Source organism: Hylobates moloch, unplaced genomic scaffold (assembly GCF_009828535.3).
Source record: "Hylobates moloch isolate HMO894 unplaced genomic scaffold, HMol_V3 SCAFFOLD_9, whole genome shotgun sequence".
NCBI lineage: Eukaryota > Metazoa > Chordata > Mammalia > Primates > Hylobatidae > Hylobates > Hylobates moloch.
Genome location: NW_026652284.1, coordinates 112,993,432 through 113,020,107, shown reverse-complemented (window position 1 = coordinate 113,020,107; position 26,676 = coordinate 112,993,432). Strand labels below are relative to the sequence as shown.

Here is a 26,676-nt window from a genome sequence, read left to right as displayed (position 1 = left end):
CAGGTGCCTGTAGTCCCAGCTACTCGGGAGGCTGAGGCAGGAGAATGGCGTGAACCTGGAAGGCGGAGCTTGCAGTGAGCCGAGATAGCGCCACTGGGCGACAGAGCGAGACTCCGTCTCAAAGAAAAAAAAAAAAAGATTCAGCTCAGACTCCTCCTCCATGAAGCTTCTTCTGACCTCCCTTTTCTCAGTAGCACCGATCACTCTCTCCTGTGCACTCATCCTACTTTCTATGTGCTTCTCTCAGTGCCCCATAGCACTTAGTGCTTTTCAGTAGCACACTCCACTAAGTAGTCCCTAAAGATATCACTAGATTGGGGTACAGTACGGCTGTTGCCACTCATTATGATGAGCCTGGGTCAGCAAGAAAAGACAGGCAAGTGTACAATCCTGCTTTTAAGAGTTTCCATTGAAAATGGTTAAAAAAATATTTTAGATGCTGCAAGAGGTGACCTTCACCTGTTTGTAACCCCTTTATTTCTATTAACTCTCAATTTCATATACATATCTGATAGTCTTTCAAGATGTCTGAAAATGCTACAAAATCTTCAATAAATACATATTGGTTGATTTTATTCTAATCTAGTAGGGAAAAAAGAGTTGTTTACAAAACATGATGTAAAGCCTGAAGGAATGAACACTAAATTATTGGCTTTGGGAGTTTTGAGAATTTTGCTTAATGTAATGAAAAACTTTAGAAACAAACACAGCAGGACAGCCTCCAGTATCCCAGAAACAATCTCACCGTGCCCTCTGTCCCTGCTCCCTGCAAAGTCATTTTACTGATACACCCTCAAATTTTGGAGAACTCATTCATATTAAGGAATTGGAAAGAAACTTAGGCGAGCTGATGTGTTTTGATTAAACCCTTGGATTCCTCCACAGCATCTTTTAGTGAGGGGAATATGTATCTGTGGTTGAAGCTGTCAATATCCTTCATCAAGAGCTTATTTCTCCAGTCAGACAGATACTGGTTAGCACTCAACCATCTGCATCTTATATTTTGCTATTTGAAATTTCCTAAAATAAGGAAGTGAAAGCAATATGTTTTATATTGTGCCTTGGCATATTTTTCTTCTATACCACATAATAGGTACTATAATACCATTTCTCTTGAAATAGTCTTATGATAACATATTAATGCTTCCAAAGCATTTTATTATTTATTTATTTACTTATTTATAGAAGGAAGGGAACTGACATTTATTGACCAATGACTGTATACCAGGCACTGTGCTAAGGGCTTTACTTAATTATTTAATCCTCAAAAAAATTTTAAGAAATAATTGCTAACATTATCTCCAGTTTACAGATGAGAAAACGGAAAATAGATAAACAGTTTTGCCCAAATATATGTATCATAAACAGGTAGAGAATGGTGGGGCAAAGATTTGACATAATCTTTTCATGACAGCACTACACATCCTATCCCTTAGGTTATGTTCCAGTTCTAAATAATAGTACAAGTTCATTCTAAGTCCTTAGCTGTCCAGGGCTCTTTACAATGGACTCAAACTTGCCTAGCTTTTTTATATTTCCCAATTCCTTCAATGCTGTGCTGTAGCCATAATGAATGCCGCATAATTTACAGAATCTTCTATGGCCTCTCTTCTTCTGAGCTTGCTTCTTGGAATCGTCTTTTATCTGCCCCATTCTCTTGAATAATCTTACTCATCCTCCATGTCTCAGCTGAAGATAGGAAGCTTTAGCCATCTTCTCCCAAGTCTAGATTAGAAACTCTGGGTATGACTGACCACCCACATGACCCCGGTGGTATGCACACTGTGCTTCTTTTCTGCCTCTTCTACCAGGCAACCTCCATGAAAGCAAGGACTGTCTGCCGTTGTGTCTACAACATCATTACTGAAGGTACGTTCACTATATTGTGGCTGCAAAGTGAATGAAGATACACTTGCTTCTGGCCTTTGCACTCTACTGTTTCTTCTGCTCCATTCTCTTCTTTTTTTCTGGTTAATTCTCATGTGTGCTCTGTATCTCTGTCGACATCGCCTGCTTCTGAAGCCGTAGCTGGGTTGGGTGCTTCTAGATGTTTCATGGTATCCAACTCTTCTCTCAAGCTCATCATTCATCATGCACTGTTGTCACTGCATCTCATTAATTCTGGACTGAAAATTCCTTGAGGGCAGAGTTTATATCTTTTTTTTTTACTTTTTAATTTAATTTTGTTTTTGACATAATTGTACATATTTATGGGATACATAGTGATGTTTCAATACATATACTGTATAGTAATCAGATCAGGGTAATTAGCATATCCATTATCTAAAACATTTATCATTTCTTTGTGTTGGAAACTTTCGATATGGTCCTTCTAGCTATTTCAAACTATATATTATTGTTTTTAATTTTATATTCAGAGGGTACATGTGCAGGTTTTTTACATGGGTATATTGGATGATGCTAGGGTCTGAGCTTCAAGTGAACGCCTCACCCAAATAGTGAACATAGTAGCCAGTAGGTCATTTTTCAACCCTTGCCTCCCCTCCTTCCCCCATTTTGGAGTCCTCAGGGTCTATTGTTTCCATCTTTATGTCCTTGTGTACCCATCGTTTAGCTCCCACTTATAAGTGAGAACATGCGGTATTTGATTTTCTGTTTGTGCATGAATTCACTTAGGATAATGGCCTCCAGCTGCATCCAAGTTGCTGCAAAGGACGTGATTTTTTTCTTTTTATGGCTGCATAGTATTCCATGGTGTATGTGTACCAAATTTTCTCTATCCAATCCGCTGTTGATGGGGACTTGGGTTGAATACATTACTTTGATATTGTGAATAGTGCTGCAGTAGCAGACAAGTACAGGTGTCTTTTTGATTGAATGATTTATTTTCCTTTGGGTAGATACCCAGTAGTGAGATTACTGGGTTGATTGTTTATTCTATTTTTAATTCTTTGAGAAATCTCCATTCTGTTTTCCATAGGGGTTGAACTAATTTGCATTCCCACCAACAGAGTATAAGTGTTCTCTTTTCTCTGCATCCTTGCCAACTTCTATTATTTTTTGACTTTTATAATAATAGCCATTCTGACTGGCGTGAGATGGTATCTCATTGTAGTTTTAATTTGCATTTCTCTGATGACTAGTGATGTGGAGCTTTTTTTTTTTATGTTTGCTGGGCACTTGTATGCCTTCCCAAAGCGTTTTTAAATCTCTAGAATGATCTCACGTAAGTGCAGTGCTATATTATTTGGAGTAGAAATTTCTAAAGGCAAATAATGCTCCTTGGACTTAAAGAGTGTTTGCTCTAAATTAGATAGTATATAAAACCAAAAATGCTTTCCTGTTCAAAAGCATGAAACACTATAATCTCCATGCACCACGAAGATATCTTTACACATTTCTTCTTGGGGGGTCTGGTTTTTGTTCTGATGTTTGCCATTACAGGTGAAGCAGCATTGTGTAACAACAATTTCCTCAGTGCTATAAAATGGTAAGCCACACGGCAGTTTGCTTGTTATAGGAAAGTTTAGAAAAGATCTGCTGGGAAATTCCACATCGTCACAGTTCTATCCTCCTCTGCGATTATCCATTTTCTTTTAATGTATCCTAATTGTATATAATCATTGCTGTCCAGGCAAACTTCTCTGTTGTGTCCCTTCTTTCCTTTGTGTGTGTGTGTGTGTGTGTGTAATTTAGTTATTCATGCTAAGGAAGGTTCCCTAAACTCCACCTCTTTAAACTAATAGGGATTTTTCTCATCTTAATTCTCATGGTTAGAAGATATGAATCAATATAATTCTTTCCTAATACTTACATGGCTTTGAAAGAGAAGATTTGACAGTTGCATGAAGTGATTGATTTTACACACATAATACCTTGATGAAGAGACTTTCTTGGTTGGTCGCAGTGGCTCACACCTGTAATCCCAGTACTTTGGGAAGCCAAGGTGGGTGGATCGCTTGAGTCCAGCAGTCTGAGACCAATGTGGGCACCATGGTGAAACCCTGTCTTTACAAAATAAAAAAAAAAAAAATAGCTGGGTGTGGTGGCGCATGCCTGTAGTTCCAGCTACTCAGGAGGCTGAGGTAGGAGGATCCCTTGATCCTGGGCTGCAGCGAACTGTAATCATGCCACTGCACTCCAGCCTGGGTGACAGAGTGAGACCATGTCTCAAAGGAAGAAAAAAAGAGTTTCTTAAATGTTCAGAGGTATAGCAAAAGAATACTACAAGGATATTTGGTACCAGTAGAAACTTTGTCAACCCTGCAAATCTTTAAGAGTGGGCAATTTGGAAAAGCCTTTCAGAGTGTAGACTAGAGGCCCCTGTGATACCTTGAGCAGCACTGAGAGTCAGAAAGTCCCACATGGCAGTATGAGGCCGGAGACCAAGTGATGCTTAAGATTCTATCAGAAGTCCCCTGAACACATTCGACTTAAGCATGGATGACATCTCCTTTGGAGTTCAAATTATATCTTCAATATGGATACAAAACTAAGCCTTCAACCAGAATCTGGGGCAAGAGTATAAGTAAAGGCATATGTATCAAGTTATAAACCAAACTGCTAAATAAAATACGTCTTCCTCCCTTGACAACTATACTTTCCTAACAACCTGAGGGCTGCATTTCCTATGCTGGAGTTCTATGACAGAGCATGGTGGCTTGGGGAAATCTTGTCCTCTGGCCCACTCTTCCCTTTTCTTCCCATCTCTGACTCTATCCTGGCCCCTAACGCCCATGTATGAGCATGGACACTCCAGCCTATACATCCATGCCATCCACCTCCCTGACAAACAGCTGATCCTTGGACACCTGTAGGCGTTGGGATATGTACCTGATGTCATGGTCTGTCTTCAGGAACAAACCTGGAGAAGCTGCCATTGCAAGGTTTAGAGTAAGGCTTGGAGCCCCTTGGACAGTGAATCCCATTGTTCCCTCCATGGGCCATGGTCTGGAGAGGAAGACTTGAGCTCTGGATGGGCACGTCCTCCTGGCCCCATGGACTCCAGTTCTAATAGTAGCAAGGCCTCCAACAATCCACCCCCTTGCTCTATGGAGTTGAGTAGTTTAAGTTACAGATACACCGTTAGTCATTGAGGGTCTTGTTACTAGTGGTCAATAATTTCTACATTTTGTTACATGTACAGATAACAAGGGTTGTGCAATCTCAACCCCTTGACCCATGTTGCATCCTTGCTAAGAGAATTCTTATAGGTAAATTACAGATATAGATCATACATTTTACTTTACACAGGAGCATTGCTGTATCCTCTGGCTGTACCCATTTATTCATTATCAGTTGATTTAAGCTGTTAAAACCAACTTTGGTTAGGAAGATAGAGAGTAGTTTTAATGCTCTTCTCTTACAGGTTTGGTTTTTCTCTTTTTCTTGATTATAGCACCCTATTTAAGCTGGTTCACAAACCATTAGTGGAATTCCAGGGACAGCTGAATGGTGCTGGCAGCAGGGGTCCCAGCGAGCCAGGCTGGTGGTGATGTACTGTCAGCCTCCTTCCTGGGCGCTTTGGGCTGTCGCTTACCAGGATCTGGTTTGTGACCATCTCTGCCTGTTAGTTGAGCCAAAGCTTAGAGCAGCAAGGACTTTCCCCATGTATGGTATTTTAATCTCTCAACCTCTACATTACTCTGGTCCTTCTTATAAAGAACTGTCATTGCAAGCACCCATATCTCACTGGAAGTAGCATAGAGTTTAGCTAACTCCACATGAATGATAACTCCACATGAATGATAAGTTCGTACATGTTTTTACATTTAATAAAAAGGCAAATTCCACTTTTAAGGATGTGACATAGAGGTGTGGTAGCAGAAGTTGCTGTGAAGAACTGTGTCTCAGCTAGAGGAGTCTGCACCTTGAGGAAACCTGGAATTTCTAGAGGCTGTTATTTGCTTATGCTTGAGACAGTGGAGCATAGTGGTTAAGAGCAGGTGGTCTGACACTGAACTGTGAATTTAAAACCTGGCTCTAGCACTTATCACCAAGACCCAGGTAAATTATTTAAACTCTCTCTGTGCTTTACTTCCTCATCTGACAAATGGCAATAATAACTCCAGATGGTCATATATTAATACATGCAAAGCATTTAGAATAGTACCTGGCACCTTGAAAGTGACAGTGAGTCTTTATTATCTCCTGGGGTAGACATACAGTATTTCCACATCCTACAGAAGATGTGAGCATTCAACAAATGCCAGTTTTAGTGGCAGTGGGAAGTGCCTGGTTCCTCCTTGTCATTACCTTTTTGGTTTCAATGCATCTCTTGTGCTTGGCTGTGACTGTGGACCATAGATAGTGCTATGTCCAGTCTCCTGGCGCCATCTTCCTCACGTACTGCTGACCTTCTGTGGCAGGCGAACCCAGCACTACACATCACTCTTGTCTGAGGGATGGGAGCTCCCATTACACCTTCTTCTGTGAGCAGCTTTCAAAAACACTTCTCCTGGAAACAGAACAAGTGGTGGCTGCTTTATAGGAATGCAGTGCAAGATCTAAGGCGTTCCTTTTCTTTCTTTTAAGCTTTAGTTAAATTAATAAACATTGGTTAAAAGAATGACCTATGACCTTTATTTTCTGAATGGTGGAAGATGCTTTCATATTTCTGCCTTCTGGCAGCCCAACTGTGCCTCTCAGTAGCAAGTTGCTCTTTCTCAGATTAGTTGGTGGATCTCATCCATTTTAACATGGTACCACCATAAGATTCCATGTAAACATTTTTATAGCCATTAACTCTCAACTCCATCTCCATCCATACAGCAAAATGTATGTAGACCCTTCACATTCAAAGGCAAATATAATATCATCATGTCTTCTTCTTCCCTCCAACTCACATCATGGCATCACAAAAACTCCAGGAGGAGGTACCATTTTCTCTTTCACTTTGAAAATCGCTTGGGCCTGGAGAATTGACATTTAACTGCAAAAAAAAAAAATGTGTTAATAACACAATAATCTTCAATTGAACAATGGGGACAGAAATGTAATATGTAACACATTTTCTTCCAGTCACAGAAGATCTTATTAGACGGAATGCTGAACACAATGACTGTGTCATTTTTTCCCTGGAGGAACTCTCCTTGCATCAGCAAGAAATAGAAAGACTAGAACACATTGATAAATGGTGCCGGGATTTAAAAATTCTCTATCTTCAAAATAATCTTATTGGGAAAATTGGTAAGTTTCAGTACCTAGTTCTTATGGTTTCTTTAACATTGTGAATGAGAGAACTTTGGAAAGTGCTGTGTTATTTTTAGAAGACAACCACTGAAAAAGGATTCCATGGGAAAACAGACACAGCATCTCTCAGTGGTTGTGTGGGGGGCATTTCTCTGAACATTTCTGTGTGTAGTGAAAACAATTTCCAGCAAGGAGTTGGGAGAGCAGGTAAAGGTGAGGAACACATTAGTTGACCTGATCATCTAAAAAGACAGAGAACACATCAGACCTGATTTTTTGTTTAAGTTTGAAAGGGAGGAGGCATTTGTCATCATTTTACATCACACTGCAAAACGAATTTATATGAGAATTGAGGGAGTCCTTGTCAGGTTACTGCAGAATTCAATAGCTAGTTTTGCTATATTTATTGTGACCATATATGTGCAAGGCATTGGGCTTAGTATTGGGTATTGAGGGGCTTCCAATTTGGAATGGAAATTAGGGGTAAATGCAGGAATGAGGTCAATGAAGATAAAAATGTCAGCATTATAACTGATAAAGCTCTTCTAAGAAAGTGGTGTAGACTGGCAGCCAAGTGGGCTTGCTAATATTGCCCTCAGAATTAACCTGCTCACCCAGTTACAGGCAGAATTGGACAACCGCAAGTTTCTCCTCCCCGGGTGGGCCTTTGCTTCATGTCAGGAGGTAGGTTGAGACCATGTGCTCTCTGCTGGTAGGAAGATCCCAGAAACCAGGAAAGAGGGTAGGACTGAGCATGCTCAGTTTCTTCTCCTGATTAACCTATCAGATAAGTTGGTCTTCCTTCCCCCACCACACTTGACTTCTCTCACAGAAGAATGATGAATTAAAGGGCAGAGGGAAGGGAGGTCTGTGGAGTTACTCTAATGGAGGTCCTGCCACGTGGACACAGAAGGAGAATCCCTAGCACCCGGAAAGAGAAAGCACAGGCTCTGGCATCAGGTAGACCTGGGTCAGAACACTGCCTCTCCCGCCTCCCTCTATGCAGTGTGAAATTTGACAAGTCAGTTACTTGCCCAAGTCTTAGTTTTGCCATCTGTAAAATGGCTAATAATGCCTAATATATAAATCCATAGGGATTACATGAAATGATATGCTTAGTGCTTGCTCACCATAAGATAAGTACTCATTACAGGACAGCTGCTGTGCTGCTGCTCTTACCAATTTGATCATTTACCTCAGTGTGCCCCAGGCTAGCCAAATGAAGGTAGGAGCAGAAAGGAGAAGCCAGTGGAGTTGGAGGAAAAGGGATGGAGTCAGGGCTGAGGAGGCAGAGTGAGTGCCAACCCCTGTGTGCCCTGGCACGAGAACCCAGAGGTCAGCTTGCAGGATTATATTTAACTTCCCATGGTGATGTGCAGTGGTTCACAACAGGGGCATTTGGCAATGTCTGGAGATATTTTTGGTTGTCGCATGTGTATGGGAGGATGGGGAGAGGATGCTATTGGCATCTAGTGTATAGAGGCCAGGAATACTGCAAACCATCCTATAGTGCTCAGGATGCCCCCCCACCCCCTGCAAGAAAGAATATCCAGCCCAAAATGTTAGTATTGCTGAGGTTGAGAAATCCTGGTGATGTGGTTGCTTCTAGTTTCGTGGATAATTGAAAATTGGCTTCAGGCTTGCAAAAAGCCTAGACTTGCATCATTTTTGGAAGATTTACTAAAATTCTCTGTATTTTTTCAGTTAATTATTTTTGGCATCTTTAACTTGACCAGAAATTAGAAACTCTGGCACATTGTTCAATTAAAAAGGCTATTACAGAAAACCACCAGCTTTTATGCATGGGGGCATGAAAGAACGGTTCTAATTGTACAGATCTAAAAGAGTTCCCAAATTTTAATCTCCACAGCTGGGTCCATCACAATTACTAATTAGGAGCGTGGTATTTCAGTCCTTTTCAGAACTGTGAGAACGCTTAAATTTTTGCTTCCAAAGTACTCTTAAATTAAACACTCTTTTAAATCCTAATAATGGGATTTTTCAGTGCTACTCCAGCCATAGGCCTTTAGGCACTTATTTAGCAAGTAAAACCACCCCTCTAGGATTCAGACTCGCTCTTGTGCCATTCAGGTAGAAGTTTGTGAAGCAGTTGCCTTTCCTAAAGCCCTGTTGCCCATGGGAAGACACAGATGGTCTGCGGAGGAAGGCGCCGCTTAGAGGTGACCCAAGAGGGAGCCCGGGGGCCATATGGGGTCTTGTCAAGTGCCCCGCCCCCAGACCTACTGAATCAGAACCTGTGGGCTCCTGGAATCAACCCTTTCAACAGCTTCCCAATGGGCTGCATGCCTGGGCCAAGCTGACAGCCACAGAGCTTCTTAAATCCGAGAAGGCAGAGGGTCTACTCCCAAGTTCGTGGGCCTGCTTAGGTGATGAGAACTGTTTCTAGAATGGTCTGGCTAGAACTCAGACTCCCTTTTCACTACCCAAGAAGCTCTTCCATTTTGACTTACAGAGCCTTTTTTTTTACCCCTCTGTCCAAGTTGGGCCCTGTGGTTTTGAGGAGTTTACTTAGGAAACCCTCCCTGAGCAAATCTTACTTTTCTATCGTATGACTCCTTTGGTGTTTAGAGGGTGATGCATATAACAAAAGTAGGGAAGGGAAATCCTATTTTGAAGAGGTATTTTATTGTGGGCTGGCCATTTTAACAATAATAAAGTATTTTGTTCAGGATGTGGACGAGACTCTCATAGTTCTTAGCACATAGAAACCTCCAAATCTGCTGGGCGCGGTGGCTCATGCCTGTAATCCCAACACTTTGGGAGGCTGAGGCAGGTGGATCACAAGGTCAGGAGATCGAGACCATCCTGGCTAACACAGTGAAACCCCATCTCTACTAAAAATACAAAAATTAGCCGGGCGTGGTGGCGGGCACCTGTAGTCCCAGCTACTCAGGAGGCTGAGGCAGGAGAATGGTGTGAACCCGGGAGGCGGAGCTTGCAGTGAGCTGAGATTCCGCCACTGCACTCCAGCCTGGGCGACAGAGTGAGACTCTGTCTCTTAAAAAAAGAAAAAAGAAACCTCCAAATCTTGACTATTGAATGCTCAGATGTTTCTAAAGAGCTTTTTCAAACATTAGGATTACTTAGAATAATTTAAATTCTGAGAGAAACGTTTGTAATTTTTTTCCCCCAAATCCTCCGTTTAAACAATGCATAAATTGAGATTCAGAGATGTGAACTGTTATGTTCAGGTCTATGGAAACAAATATATGATGTTTTGTACATTTTAGATTAACTATTAGTGGTGATAAGGGTGATGATTATAAATCACTATGTTTGAGCTTCATGATATCCCTGAGAAATGGGCAGAGGAGGCACTAATTGAGTGAGGCTGCCCCCAGTGCACATTCCTTAGCAAAGTTTTCTACATTCCTGTCATCTTAGAAAGGACTGTTCTTTTAAGGTGTACTATAATGATTTAGTTCCAGGTTCTGGGGTCAACTTTCCTAGCTCTACCACTTAACCTGGGACAAGTGAATTAATTCTCTGTACCTTGGTATTCTGATTTGTAAAAAGGAGACAATAGTTTTGACCTCACAGGGTTATTATGAGGATTAAATAAGGTAATATTTACTAAATGCTTAGAACATTGTGTGACATGTGAAAAGCACTCAGCAATAGTTGCTATGGTATTATTAACTATTTTTCAAAGGCCCCATTTTGCAGCAATTCTGTGACTTGTTTATGCTTTTGTTTTGCATGTATTGGCTTTCATGTTTATTAAATAAGATAATTCTGTATCGGTTGATTTTGGCTTCAAGTCAAAGAAACCCAACTAAATGTGGTAGAACAGTAAGGAAATCAATTTTCTTACCAACTTTAAGTCTAGAGGTAGAGAAGACTCCAGAATCAGTCAGGGTTGGTTGATTCCTTCTCTCTGCTCTACCAGTTCTGGGGCTTTGTCCTGCAGCTGCTTCCCTTATGATTGAGTATAAGTATCAGTAGAGATAGTAATTCCTTATTAACATCCAGCAGGAAAAAGAGATAAGAACCCCCCAAGCATGGAATATAGATCCTTCCCTTTTATCTGATTAGGAGCACTGGGCGTGCATGTCCTCTCCTGTATCACACGGTTGCCAAGAGACTGCCATGGCTTTTTGGCTTAAACCTAGGTTCCTGAGCCATCAGTAGCAAGAGAGATTGGATTGTCATGCACTGGCCCAGCTTGCCTAAACCTATCTGCCTGGAGTTAGGGCTAGGTAGAGACATGAGCAAAACTGGGTGTCATTAGGAAGGATGGAGGGAGAAATGGGTCCTCCTTAGGCAGCCACCATGTCTGACGTACAGGTATAGATTTGGAAAAGCAACATGGATTTGATAACCATAATAATAATCTTTAGATTTTCTTTATTATTTTAGTAATAGATTACATAAAAGTGTCTTTATTTTGAAGATTAATTATCTTAATCACATTATCTTATATTTCAGAAAATGTTAGCAAACTCAAGAAACTTGAATATTTGAATTTAGCTTTAAACAACATTGAAAAAATAGAAAACTTGGAAGGTAAGACTGTTTCTTCTATTATGCTATTATGAATTAAAATTGAGATTTTAAGTTAGAAGGCCAGGTGTGGTGGCTGACGCCTGTAATCCCAGCACTTTGGGAGGCCGAGGCAGGCAGATCACCTGAGGTCAGGAGTTCGAGGCCAGCCTGACCAATGTGATTAAATCCCATCTCTACTAAGAATACAAAAATTAGCCAGGCGTGGTGGCATGCACCTGTAATCCCAGCTACTTGGGAGGCTGAGACAGGAGAATTGCTTGAACCCAGGAGGCAGAGGTTGCAGTGAGCTGAGATCGCACCATTGCACTCCAGCCTGAACAACAAGAGTGAAACTCTGTCCCCCCAAAAAAGAAAAATGTTAGATTTAAACAGTCTTGTATAAAAATAGGCGTGCTTTTAAAATTAACATTTTACGTACATCTTATAGTTATTCTTCTTATAAGAATTCAAGCAATAAGGTGATATGTAAATTCAAAAATGGAAGTCCATTTCACCCTTTCCTAACCTAGCCTCCTCAGAGGTAGCCAGAATTAACACTTGGGTATATACAAGGTGGTTTTGTTTCATTTTGCTTTCTATTAATGGTATCATACTATGAGTATTGTTTTGAAAATTAGTTTCTTCCTTACAATTACCTTACTTTTTTAATATCCAGGAAAGGGGGCGTGGGGCTACATACTGGAATCATTGTAGATTGATTTATCTAACCATCTGTCTGCAGATGGACACTTGGGTGCATTCCAGCATTTGCTATAATAAGCATGGCTACAGTGAGCCTCCTTCTACATTTTACTTTGTGTACATGTGCACAGTTTTTTCTAGGACAGACACTTAGAAATGGAATTCCTGCATTTAAATCAGCATATTTTGAAAGATACTGCCAAGTTGTTCTCCAAAATATTTATTGTATCGATTTGTACTTATACTGATAATCCATGTGAGTACTGATTTCTACACAACTTCACTAATACTTTCTATAAACAATATTTTTTAAGATAGGAAGATATTTTTGTTTGTTTATTTTTATAGTAGCCATCCTACCCTAATAGGTGTGAAGTGGTATGTTATCGTGCTTCTGATTTGCGTTTACCTAATGATTAGTGATGTCGAGCATTTTTTATGTGCTTACTGGCCACTTGAATATCTTCTTTGGAAAAATGTTTATTCAAAGCTTTGGCCCATTTTTAAATTAGTTATATTGTTTGTCTTTTTACTGTTAAGTTGCAAGTGTTCTTTATATAATCCAGATGCTAGACTTCGATCAGATACTTGATTTGCAGATATATTCTTCCAATTTGTGGGTTTTCTTTTCAACTTTTGTGGTGGTGGCCTCTGAGGCACAATTGTTCTTAGTTTTGTCTGTAGTTTGTTTGTTTCCCTATAGGTGTCTTTGATTTTACCATCTGGATAGTAGGGGCCTTTATAGAATGAATTGAGAAGTGCTTCTTATTCGATTTTTTTCAGAGAGCTTGTAAAAAATTTGTGTTAATTCTTCTTTAAATATTTGTTAGAATACACCAGGAAAGCCATCTGGTCCTGGACTTTTCTTTGGGAAAGTTTACTGATTATTAATTTAATCTCTTTACTTATTATAGGTCTATTCAGATTTTCTATTTCTTCTTGACTCAGTTTTGGAAGGTTATGTCTTTCTAGAATTTGTTTGCCTCAAGTCTATTTTGTCTGGTATTGCTATAGTCACTCCAGCTCTCTCTTTTTCTTTTTGGTTACCATTTGTATGGTATAACTTTTCCTGTCTTTTACCTTTCCAACTATTTCTATCTTTGAATCTAAAATGCTTCTATTTAAATAGCATATAGATGAATCATGTTTTGATTTTTAATCTGTCCTGTCAATCTCTGCCTTTTAATTTGGGAGATTAACCCATTTACACATAATGTAATTAGCAATAAGGCAGAATTTGTGTCTGTTATTTGCAATGTGTTTTCTATATATCTTATGTCTACCTTGTTCTTCTGTTTTTGGATTACTGTTTTCATTTTTGTTATTTTTGTGTGTGCCATTTTAGTTTCCTTGTTCTTTTACTGTATATTTTTGAGTTATTTTCTTAGTAGTTTTCCTGGAAATTACAATGAATATCTTAATTTATAACAATCTAGTTCAAATTAATACCAACTTGAGTTATTTTCTTAGTGGTTTTCCTGGAAATTACAATGAATATCTTAATTTATAACAATCTAGTTCAAATTAATACCAACTTCATTTCAATAGTATACAGGCTTTGCTCCTGTATAGTTTAGTTTTCTTCCCTTCGTTTATGCTGTTATTGTCACATATCACATCTTTATATATTATGTGCCTATTAACATAGATTTATAATTATTTCTTTTTGCAGCCGTCTTTTAAATAATTTAGGAGAAGAAAATAGGTACAAGCAAAAATAAATTTATATTGTCTTTTATATTTACCTATATAGTTACCTTTAGTAATTGTTCCTATTTTATCAAATGAATTTGAGTTTCTCCCTAGTGTCTTTTCATTTCAGCCTAAAAAGCACTATTTACTATTTCTTGTAGCATAGATCTGTTAGTGAAAAACTCTCATTTTTGTCTGTCTAAAAAATCTTATTTTCCATTTTTGAAGGAGAGTTTTCCCAGATAGAGAATTATTCGTTGACAATTACATTTTTACCATTTCTTCTTTCCTTCCTCCCTTCCTTCTTCTATCTATCCATCCATCTATCTACCTATTATCTTTTCCAATAACTTTCTTTTGTGTTTTTTAAATCTCCCCAAGAACTTCTTTCAATTGGAGTTTAGTAGTATTATACTGATCTTTTGTGCCTTTTAACCTGCATCTTTTATTTAAATCCATTTTTCTTGATATTATACATTTTGAAATATTTCACCAGATTCAAATTCCAAATAATCATTTTCTTTTCATCCCTGTTCATTTTATAGTTCAGTCCATCTACAATTAACTCTTTATTTTGGCCATACTTTTTTTTATTGTACTTGAAGTTCTGGGTACATGTGCAGAACATGCAGGCTTGTTACATAGGTATGCATGTGCCATGGTGGTTTGCTGCACCCGTCAACCCGTCATCTACATTAGGTAGTTCTCCTAATGCTATCCCTCCCCTAGCTCCCCAACCCCCAACAGGCCCTGGTGTGTGATGTTCCCCTCCCTGTGTCCATGTGTTCTTATTGTTCAATTCCCACTTATGAGTGAGAACATGTGGTGTTTGGTTTTCTGTTCTTGTGTTAGTTTGCTGAGAATGATGGTTTCCAGCGTCATCCATGTCCCTGCAAAGGACATGAACTCACCCTTTTTTATGGCTGCATAATATTCCATGGTGTATATGTTAATTTGGGCCATACTTTTTATTCTTCTAAACTTCTATGTTCTGATTGCTTCGTTCCTGTGGTGTATATTCTTATTTTATGGATGAGACATCTTCAAAATCTCTTTGGAGATAATTGTTAGAACTTTTTGCCGTCAATTTTTTTCATCCCGTGAATTATCTTCTTCATCTGAGGTTTTCTGTTTTATATTGAAGGCTTCTATCTTGTGCTATTTTTCTCTAAATGTCTGGTAACATTTGGTGTCTGATTACAGTCACAAAGGATTTGGTGTATTAGGTAGCTTGTGTGACTTATTCTGCAGTTGTGAGGTTCTGCTTGCCTATCCAGCCTCAGCCTGCCTGGCAGAGCCACTGTGCACTCTGTGAGTGGGTGGGGCATGCTGACTAGCAGACTTCACTTTAGAGTGCAGGGCCATGGAATAGAGGCAGACAAGCTGCTCTCCCCACCCCACTGCCATCTGCTAATAGCTGAAATTAGGAGGACTTTACTTAGGTCATGGTGGATTTTAGCCTATTTGCCTACTAGGGTAAAAATGGGTATTCCAGTGACTATGAAGTTTATTTATTAACAATTACATAAATCTACATCGTATATTTTTATTTTTCATTCTCAAAAATTACCATTACCAAAGTCATCAAACCTGGACTCAGTCCTGGGATCAAGATGATCCTTTTCATCACTGGCATTTTTCTGCATTAGAAATGGAGTCATTGTTCTCTTCCAGCTAACACTTTACAGCCCTGTTCTCCTGTGAACAAATGGAATAACAAAATTTACTCTATGTCCATGTTTTGTGGTAATGAAGTTTCTATCTAAAATGCCAAAGAAATAATTAAAACTGGGACTGTTGGCTGGGTTGTCCAGCGCTTGTTAATTTTGTGAAGTAAGTATTCTCACACCATGTGAGTTCTGTTTGTGTGAGTTGTTTTATTTATATACCACTAGAGGGCAGCATCGTCACTATTGTCTTTTTGAGCTTGGCAAACTGCAGGCCAGCCCCCTCCTGCCTTTTACCTGGACAGGTCTTTTTGTGCTCTGCTTTCCAGCTTTAACACGGATGAACTGGGTGTAGGATACCCTGAGGATTGTTTGGTGAGGGCGGTGGAGGGGGATAGTGGGAATGGAGAATGCATCCTATCTGCTGGCAAATATGTTCTTTTGTTTAATTTTAAGGGCTTGAGGTGACAGAGGAGGAAGATGGGGGTACACCTTCAGTCCACCTGCTTAAGTAAATCTCAAAATAATTTAAAAAATGAATTGTCTTGCTTTTTTACTTTTTTTTCCTTGGATGGCAAAAACAATAGCTAGTCTCCTTCGTTTTTTTTTTTCTTTTTCTCCTGTTGAGGATTCACCACGGTAGAATAAAGTGCTTTTGTTTTCCATCCCTTACCCTAACCTGGAAGGAGAGGTGGAATTTCCCATAGCATGAGCTCCCCCACCTGCCTTGGGCAGTCAGTGTTGTGGATTTCCATGATTTTAGACCCCAGATGGTCAGTGAGCTGGATCTCCGCAGAACAGGAGATAGAGGCTGGGACTCCGCTGAAGGAAGCAGTGCCGAACTCCAGAGATGAAATTTTCTCAAGTTTGGCCAGTTTGGCAAGAATCGTTCATATTTGGGATGACAGACGTAGTTTAATTTCTTAATTGTAGGCAAAGTAGACATTAAAATTTGACACTTTGAAAAATATTATGTACATTTGAAGGGTTCTGTATCTACAAACTTATAGCAACATCCAAAGATATATGACATTTTCACCTCACTGGAGTCTTTCAAATGTCAGTCTTATATGAAAGAAAAATGTAATTAAAATATCTTCTAGAGCCTCCTAAATTAAACTTAAGAAATGCCACCTAACCTATCTTAAGTCAGATTACCCCAAATATATCTTCCACATTTATAAAATTCATCTGTCATTTTTGCCAATGTAAAATAAACATAGAAACAGAGATATAGACTGTTTTATTTATAGATATATTTTTGTACACATCCTTCATATAGTGGCTGAGTCTACATTTTTATAATTTAACAACTGCATTATCAAGTTTATTAACGTGTTTTATTTTTTATTTTTATTTTTTATTATACTTTAAGTTCTAGGGTACATGTGCACAATGTGCAGGTTTGTTACATATGTATACAAGTGCCATGTTGGTGTGCTGCACCCATTAACTCGTCATTTACATTAGATATATCTCCTAATGCTATCCCTCCCCCCTTCCCCCACCCTACAACAGGCCCCGGTGTGTGATGTTCCCCACCCTGTGTCCAAGTGTTCTCATTGTTCAATTCCCACCTATGAGTGAGAACATGCAGTGTTTGGTTTTCTGTCTTTGCAATAGTTTGCTCAGAATGATGGTTTCCAGCTTCATCCATGTCCCTACAAAGGACATGAACTTATCCTTTTTTATGGCTGCATAATATTCCATGGTGTATATGTGCCACATTTTCTTAATCCAGTCTATCATTGATGGACATTTGGGTTGGTTCCAAGTCTTTGCGATTGTGAATAGTGCGACAATAAACATATGTGTACATGTGTCTTTATAGCAGCATGATTTATAATCCTTTGGGTATATACCCAGTAATGGGATGGCTGGGTCAAATGGTATTTCTAGTTGTAGATCCTTGAGGAATCACCATACTGTCTTCCACAATGGTTGAACTAGTTTACAGTCCCACTAACAGTGTAAAAGTGTTCCTATTTCTCCACATCCTCTCCAGCACCTGTTGTTTCTTGACTTTTTAATGATTGCCATTCTAACTGGTGTGAGATGGTATCTCATTGTGGTTTTGATTCGTATTTCTCTGATGGCCAGTGATGATGAGCATTTTTTCATGTGTCTGTTGGCTGCATAAATGTCGTCTTTTGAGAATTGTCTGTTCATATTTTTTGCCCACTTTTTGATGGAGTTGTTTGATTTTTTCTTGTAAATTTGTTTAAGTTCTTTGTAGATTCTGGATATTATCCCTTTGTCAGATGGGTAGATTGTAATAATTTTCTCCCATTCTGTATGTTGCCTGTTCGCTCTGATGGTGGTTTATTTTGCTGTGCAGAAGCTCTTTAGTTTAATTAGATCCCATTTATCAATTTTAGCTTTTGTTGCCATTGCTTTTGGTGTTTTAGTCATAAAGTCTTTGCCCATGCCTATGTCTTGAATGGTATTGCCTAGGTTTTCTTCTAGGGTTTTTATGGTTTTAGGTCTAACATTTAAGTCTTTAATCCATCTTGAATTAATTTTTGTTAAGGAGTAATGAAGGGATCCAATTTCAGCTTTCTACATCTGGCTAGCCATTTTTCCCAGCACCATTTATTAAATAGGGAATCCTTTCCCTTCCCCATTTCTTGTTTTTGTCAGGTTTGTCAAAGATCAGATGGTTGTAGATGTGTGGTGTTATTTATGAGGGCTGTGTTCTGTTCCATTGGTCTATATCTCTGTTTTGGTACCAGTACCATGCTGTTTTGGTTACTATAGCCTTGTAGTATAGTTTGAAGTCAGGTAGCATGATGCCTCCAGCTTTGTTCTTTTGCCTTAGGATTGTCTTGGCAATGTGAGCTCTTTTTTGGTTCTATATGAACTTTAAAGTAGTTTTTCCCAATTCTGTGAAGAAAGTCATTGGTAGCTTGAATGGGGATGGCATTGAATCTATAAATTACCTTGGGCAGTATGGCCATTTTCACGATATTGATTCTTCCTATCCGTGAGCATGGAATGTTCTTCCATTTGTTTGTGCCCTCTTTTATTTCGTTGAGCAGTGGTTTGGAGTTCTCCTTGAAGAGGTCCTTCACATCCCTTGTAAGTTGGATTCATAGGTATTTTATTCTCTTTGAAGCAATTGTGAATGGGAATTCACTCATGCTTTGGCTCTCTGTTTGTCATCTGTTATTGGTGTATAGGAATGCTTGTGATTTTTGCACACTGATTTTGTATCCTGAGACTTTGCTGCGGTTGCTTCTCAGCTTAAGGAGATTTTGGGCTGAGACGATGGGGTTTTCTAAATATACAGTCATGTCACCTGCAAACAGGGACAATTTGACTTCCTCTTTTCCTAATTGAATTCCCTTTATTTCCTTCTCCTGCCTAATTGCCCTGGCCAGAGCTTCCAATACTACGTTGAATAGGAATGGTGAGAGAGGGCATCCCTGTCTTGTGTCTGTTTTCAAAGGGAATGCTTCCAGTTTTTGCCCATTCAGTATGATATTGGCTGTGGGTTTGTCATAAATAGCTCTTATTATTTTGAAATACGTCCCATCAATACCTAGTTTATTGAGAGTTTTTAGCATGAAGGGCTGTTGAATTTTGTCAAAGGCCTTTTCTGCATCTATTGAGATAATCCTGTGGTTTTTGTCTTTGGTTCTGTTTATATGCTGGATTACGTTTATTGATTTGCGTATGTTGAACTGGCCTTGCATCCCAGGGATGAAGCCCACTTGATCATGGTGGATAAGCTTTTTGATGTGCTGCTGGTTTTGCCAGTATTTTATTGAGGATTTTTACATCGATGTTCATCAGGGATATTGGCCTGAAACTCTCTTTTTTCGTTGTGTCTCTGCCAGGCTTTGGTATCAGGATGATGCTGGCCTCATAAAATGAGTTAGGGAGGATTCGCTCTTTTTCTATTGATTGGAATAGTTTCAGAAGGAATGGTACCAGCTCCTCTTTGTACCTCTGGTAGAATTCGGCTGTGAATCTGTCTGGTCCTGGACTTTTTTTGGTTGGTAGGCTATTAATTATTGCCTCAATTTCAGAGCCTGTTACTGGTCTATTCAGGGATTCAACTTCTTCCTGGTTTAGTCTTGGGATGGTGTGTATGTCCAGGAATTTATCCATTTCTTCTAGATTTTCTAGTTTATTTGCGTAGAGGTGTTTATAGTATTCTCTGATGGTAGTTTGAATTTATGTGGGATTGGTGGTGATATCCCCTTTATCATTTTTTGTTGCGTCTATTTGATTCTTCTCTCTTTTCTTCTGTATTAGTGTTGCTAGCAGTCTATCAATGTTGTTGATCTTTTCAAAAAACCAGCTCCTGAATTCATTGATTTTTTGAAGGGTTTTTTGTGTCTCTATCTCCTTCAGTTCTGCTCTGATCTTAGTTATTTCTTGCCTTCTGCTAGCTTTTGAATTTGCTCTTGCTTCTCTAGTTCTTTTAACTGTGATGTTAGTATGTCAATTTTAGATCTTTCCTGCTTTTTCTTGTGGGCATTTAGTGCTATAAATTTCCCTCTACACACTGCTTTAAATGTGTCCCAGAGATTCTGGTATGTTGTGTCTTTGTTCTCATCGGTTTCAAAGAACATCTTTATTTCTGCCTTCATTTCGTTATGTACCCAGTAATCATTCAGGAGCAGGTTGTTCAGTTTCCATGTAGTTGAGCGGTTTTGAGTGAGTTTCTCAATCCTGAGTTCGAGTTTGATTGCACTGTGGTCTGAGAGACAGTTTGTTATAATTTCTATTCTTTTACATTTGCTGATGAGTGCTTTACTTCCAACTATGTGGTCAATTTTGGAATAAGTGCATTGTGGTGGTGAGAAGAATGTATATTCTGTTGATTTGGGGTGGAGAGTTCTGTAGATGTCTATTAGGGCCGCTTGGTGCAGAGCTGAGTTCAATTCCTGGATATCCTTGTTAACTTTCTGTCTCATTGATCTGTCTAATGTTGACAGTGGGGTGTTAAAGTCCCCCATTATTATCGTGTGGGAGTCTAAGACTCTTTGTAGGTCTCTAAGGACTTACTCTATGAGTCTGAGTGCTCCTGTATTGGGTACATATATATTTAGGATAGTTAGCTCTTCTTGTTGAATTGATCCCTTTACCACTATGTAATGGCCTTTTTTTTAATCTTTGTTGGTTTAAAGTCTGTTTTATCAGAGACTAGGATTGCAACCCTTGCTTTTTTTGTTTTCCGTTTGCTTGGTAGATCTTCCTCCTTCTCTTTATTTTGAGCCTATGTGGGTCTCTGCACGTGAGATGGGTCTCCTGAATACAGCACCCTGATGGGTCTTGACCCTTTATTCAATTTGCCAGTCTGTGTCTTTTAATTGGAGCAGTAAGCCCATTTACATTTAAGGCTAATATTGTTGTGTGTGAATTTGAACCTGTCATTATGATGTTAGCGGGTTATTTTGCTTGTTAGTTGATGCAGTTTCTTCCTAGCATTGATGGTTTTTACAATTTGGCGTGATTTTGCAATGGCTAGTACTGGTTGTTCCTTTCCATGTTTAGTGCTTCCTTCAGGAGCTCTTGTAAGGCAGGCCTGGTGGTGACAAAATCTCTCAGCATTTGCTTGTCTGTAAAGGACTTTATTTCTCCTTCACTTATGAAGCTTAGTTTGGCTGGATATGAAATTCTGGATTGAAAATTCTTTTCTTTAAGAATGTTGAATATTGGCCCCCACTCTCTTCTGGCTTGTAGAGTTTCTGCTGAGAGATCTGCTCTTAGTCTGATGGGTTCCCTTTGTGGGTAGCCCAACCTTTCTCTCTGGCTGCCCTTAACATTTTTTTCCTTCATTTCAACTTTGGTGAATCTGACAATTATGTGTCCTGGAGTTCCTCTTCTCGAGGAGTATCTTTGTGGCGTTCTCTGTATTTCCTGAATTTGAATGTTGTCCTGCCTTGCTAGGTTGGGGAAGTTCTCCTGGATAATATCCTGCAGAGTGTTTTCCAACTTGGTTCCATTCTCTCCATCACTTTCAGGTACACCAATCAGACGTAGATTTGGTCTTTTCACATAGTCCCATATTTCTGGGAGGATTTGTTCATTTCTTTTTACTCATTTTTTCTCTAAACTTCTCTTCTCGCTTCATTTCATTCATTTGGTCTTCAATCACTGATACCCCTTCTTCCACTTGATCGGCTACTGAAACTTGTACATGCATCATGTAGTTCTTATGCCATGGTTTTCAGCTCCATCAGGTCATTTAAGGTCTTCTCTACACTGTTTATCCTAGTTAGCCATTCGTCTAATTTTTTTCAAGGTTTTTAGCTTCTTTGCAATGGGCTCAAACATCCTCCTTTAGCTTGGAGAAATTTGTTACTACCGATCGTCTGAAGCTTTCTTCTCTCAGCTTGTCAACGTCATTCTTTGTCCAGCTTTGTTCCGTTGCTGGCAAGGAGCTGTGTTCCTTTGGAGGAGAAGAGGCACTCTGATTTTTAGAATTCTCAGCTTTTCTGCTCTGGTTTCTCCCCATCTTTGTGGTTTTATCTACCTTTGGTCTTTGATGATGGTGACGTACAGATGGGGTTTTGGTGTGGATGTCCTTTCTGTTTGTTAGTTTTCCTTCTAACAGCCAGGACCCTCAGCTGCAGGTCTGTTGGAGTTTGCTGGAGGTCCACTCCAGACCCTGTTTGCCTGGGTATCACCAGCGGAGGCTGCAGAGCAGCAAATATTGCAGAACAGCAAATGTTGCTGCCTGATCCAGGGGCACTCGGCCGTATAGGAGTCAGTCGGCCCCTACTGGGTGGTGCCTCCCAGTTAGGCTACTCGGGGGTCAGGGACCCACTTGAGGAGGCAGATTGTCCATTCTCAGATCTCAAACTCCATGCTGGGAGGACTACTACTCTCTTCAAAGCTGTCAGACAGGGATGTTTAAGTCTGCAGAAGTTTCTGCTGCCTTTTGTTCAGCTATGCCCTGCCCCAGAGGTGGAGTCTACAGAGGCAGGCAGGCCTCCTTGAGCTGTGCTGGGCTCCACCCAGTTCGAGCTTCCCCACCTCTTTGTTTACCTACTCAAGCCTCAGCAATGGCGGACGTCCCTCCCCCAGCCTTGCTGCCACCTTGCAGTTCAATCTCAGACTGCTGTGCTAGCAGCGAGTGAGGCTCCGTGGGCATGGGAACCTCCAAGCCAGGCGTGGGATATAATCTCTTGGTGTGCCGTTTGCTAAGACCGTTGGAAAAGCGCAGTATTAGGGTGGGAGTGTCCCAATTTTCCAGGTACCATTGGTCACGGCTTCCTTTGGCTAGGAAAGGGAATTCCCCGACCCCTTGCACTTCCTGGGTGAGGCGATGCCCCACCTTGCTTCGGCTCACACTCCATGGGCTGCACCCATTGTCTGACAAGCCCCAGTGAGATGAACCCAGTACCTCAGTTGGAAATGCAGAAATCACCCATCTTCTGCGTCGCTCACGCTGGGAGCTGTAGACTGGGGCTGTTCCTGTTCAGCCATCTTGGAACCTCCTCCTATTGATGTGTTTCAAATGCAACCTTATTGTTTGGTGCTGGAGGTGTTTTTAATTATGTTTGTTATTATGAGTATAACTGTTCTGAACAGATTTGTACGAGTTACCTCTGTTTCCAGTTGAGATATTTGGCTGGGACTTTTTTCCCCAGATGAAATTCTAGCAATGGAGGAAAAAAGAATTTAAAAGCCTATTTTATATATTGACAGACTGCATGCTGAAAGGTATAACTCTTATGTCACAGGCTTGCTGATACATATTTTTAATATTATCCATGTTTTTATTAATTTAATAGAAATAATGATTTTGTTTCCCCTTTTCATTTATATAATTATTTTTGAAGATGTGAAGTTAATGAATTGCTTTCACCTATATAGTAAAATCTAGAAGATGTAAAAGCATTTATTTGTTCTTGTACATTTTGGATATTTATCTTTTGCACAATTTATATTTTTAGCATAGTAATATAATAGTTCAAAAGGTCACAGTGCTATACTTATGTCCCTTGTCAATCCCCTCAGACCTATAAGTCCTACTGCCTAGAGGTAGCTACTCACAATTCCCTTTTCTTCTTCTATTACAATTGTCTAAAGAATGCACTCAATATTATGCTTTCTCCAAATATTGCACTTACATCATGCTTATCTGCTGTTTCTTGATATTCCTATTTTAGATGTCATCTATTGACTTCCCGATGCAGAAGATGCAGATTTTGTTCTCTCACACCATCCGCAAGGTTCTCAATTTTCTCCTACCCACCCTCCGTGTATTTTCATATGACATTAACAGGATATCATAATGAAATATGGGATATGGACCCATTTACAGGGACGGGTCTTTTGAATTAACTATGTGTTGGGAGGAGATATTACACTCGCTGCCCAACTCTCCCACATCTAATCTCTGGCCTTTCTTATCCCACCTGCTTCCTTCTTCCAAGCTGGTCTTCCAAGCTGGTCTGTCCTTCTTCCAAGCTGGTCTGTCCGTCTCCACCTGTGTCATGAATTCCAGGCAGGTCAGTCCTGGGTCACACCTCTGCTGGGTGGTGACAACTACTTTTACTTACAGACTCAAATATGTGTTCCACAGAATTGTAGCTTGAGAATTTTAAGGTGAACATGAGGATGATATTTTAATAATAAATAGCTAACACTGGCAAAGAGACTGTCTAGCACAGGGGTCCCCAAACCCTGGGCGAGGACCGATACCTCTGGCCTGTTAGGAACCGGCCGACAGCAGGCGGTGAGCAGTGGGCCAAGAGGGCGTTAGTGCCTGAGCTCCGCCTCCTGTCCGAACAGCCACTGCTTTAGAGCCTCGTAGGAGCGGAGCCCTATTGTGAACTGATCTTGCGAGGGATGTAGGTTGCATGCTCGTATGAGAACTAATGCCTGATGATCTGAGGTGAAACAGTTTCATCCTGAAACCATCCCACCCCCCTATCCGTGGAAAAATGGTCTTCTATGAAACCAGTCCCTGGTAACAAAAAGCTTGGAGACTGCTGCTCTAACATATCAGTTCAGAGAATCTTTTCAGGTGGGCCAACCTGGGTCCAAATCCCAACTCATCCATTTAGAGGCTGTGTAAACTTTGGTAATTCCTTAGCTCATTTGCATTGCAGTTGCAAGTATCTATTGCCAGATAGATCCCAGAAGCAGCTGTTGCTGGAGGATCCGCCTCCAAGATGGTTGCTTCAGTTACCATCTGGCGCTGCTTCTGGATGTGTTTCTTTCCACAGGAGCAGATTTTGTTCTTTCTCACTGCCTTTACGATTCTCCAAGTGGCTCAGGGTCTCTGAGCGTGGTGGAGTCAAGGTAGCCAGACACTTGATCTGGCTTCTGACATGTCCCAGAGCAATTGTTTGCAGGGCAATCCTTCCAGTGTGAGCATTTCAGACGTCTAGGCAGCCCCAGAACTTCACTGGTGCCACAGCCTGTTGGTCAGACAAGTCCTTGGGGCCAGCCCCGATGCAGAGAGAAGGAAAAGGATTCGATGCCATCTCTCCATGAGAAATGGCATGAGTGCACATGACGATGGGCATCTCGGAGCCAAGTGCCCACACTTGGCTACAGAAGCCCCTCCAAGTAGACTCTTCGATGTTTTAAAATGTTCTTATCTTTCTTTGAGTACTTTCTTTCTTAGTCGTACATCAAGAAGTTCCAGACTCCTCTTTTCTTTTCCTACTTTCATCTATTCTTTCCTTCTTTCAAACTGTTTATATTCTTGAAATAAGGATATAAGGAGATTATTAGCATATTTTGTTGAAGGTCAGAAGCTATCTGACCTTCAAATAAAGATATTAATTGTGATATTTCTCTCATAGGCATGATGTTAGGATTGAATAAGATAATGTGTATGGAAGAGCTTAATATAGTAAACAGCAAATAAATATTAGCCATGTAGTTAATCAGCGTATGATGTACCTGGAGCATACTTTGACATTTGAGAAAACTATGCTGTTATCTTAGCTTTCTGTCAGTTTCAGGTATTTTCTCTACTTGTATACTTTAAAAAATTCTCAACTATAACCATGTTGCGAAATTTTGAAAAATAGAATGATGTTTAATCTTAATTCCACCATTGCTGTTATCATTTTGCTATATTTATTTTTTCTGTCTTTTACATTGTTGTAATTTTAGTGCATGGGCAATGTTATATCTTACTTTTTCCATTTTCATTGTATCATAAGCTCTTCTCCTCCATGCTGTGATAGTTTTCATAACCATCATCTTAAATGTCCTTATAACGTTAAACATTGAATAGATGTATTAAGAGTTTGCATAACCATTTTTCTACATTGAGTCTCTTCCTACGTGTGCTTATTTATTTTATATCATGTAATTATATTTACTAGAATTTAATGTCCAACTATAATAGTCACCTATACTCAGTCTTGTCAATTCCATTTTTTCCCTCAGTTGCTCAATTATCTTTAAAGTTGTCTTTCCTTTAGTTTTCACCTGAGCCAACTAACTAATCTACCTGTTGACTCATCTGCTGCACTTACCCATTTTCCTTCTTTGTCTTTCTCCCTCACTCGTTCTTTTCTCCTTCCCTCTCTTCCTCCTCCCATCTCTTCGTTTCTTCTACAAGTATTTCTTGACCTTCTGTCTTATGCCAAGGAATCTTTTATGTGTGGGAAATAAAGCAGTTAACAAGCCAATCTTCCCCTTTTCATGGAGCTTAAGTTCTAATGGGGAAGACAGGTCATAAACGCTCAAACAAAAAAAGAAAAACATCAGGTATGACAAAGGATGTACACAAAATTAAAATGAAACAATATGTATCTTAGAGAGTATCTGATGGCGGTAAAAGGAACCAAAGAAAAGACAGTGTCTACCAGGTTTCTCTACTGTACCATTACTATATTTCACTTTTAACTAATGAGTAATTTGTGGGAAGATACTTGAACATTATGTAAATATCCTATTCCTCATCATACTTCCATGCACTGGTTTTAACATTCTAATGACTTGTTTTCATTCAATCATTCTTTTTATATTT

The 26,676-nt window shown here is 39.8% G+C and overlaps 1 protein-coding gene across 4 annotated transcripts in view; it reads left to right on the top strand.

Annotated features, from left to right (window-relative positions):
• Window positions 1–26,676, top strand: part of DNAAF11 (dynein axonemal assembly factor 11) — a 103,382-nt gene that overhangs the window by 6,882 nt on the left and 69,824 nt on the right. For all 4 annotated transcript variants that reach the window (XM_058444416.1, XM_058444417.1, XM_058444419.1 and 1 more), the window contains exons 2-3: window positions 6,982–7,149; window positions 11,602–11,679. In XM_058444416.1, coding sequence (XP_058300399.1) covers window positions 6,982–7,149; window positions 11,602–11,679 — 246 coding nt within the window. The remainder of the gene's footprint in view (window positions 1–6,981; window positions 7,150–11,601; window positions 11,680–26,676) is intronic.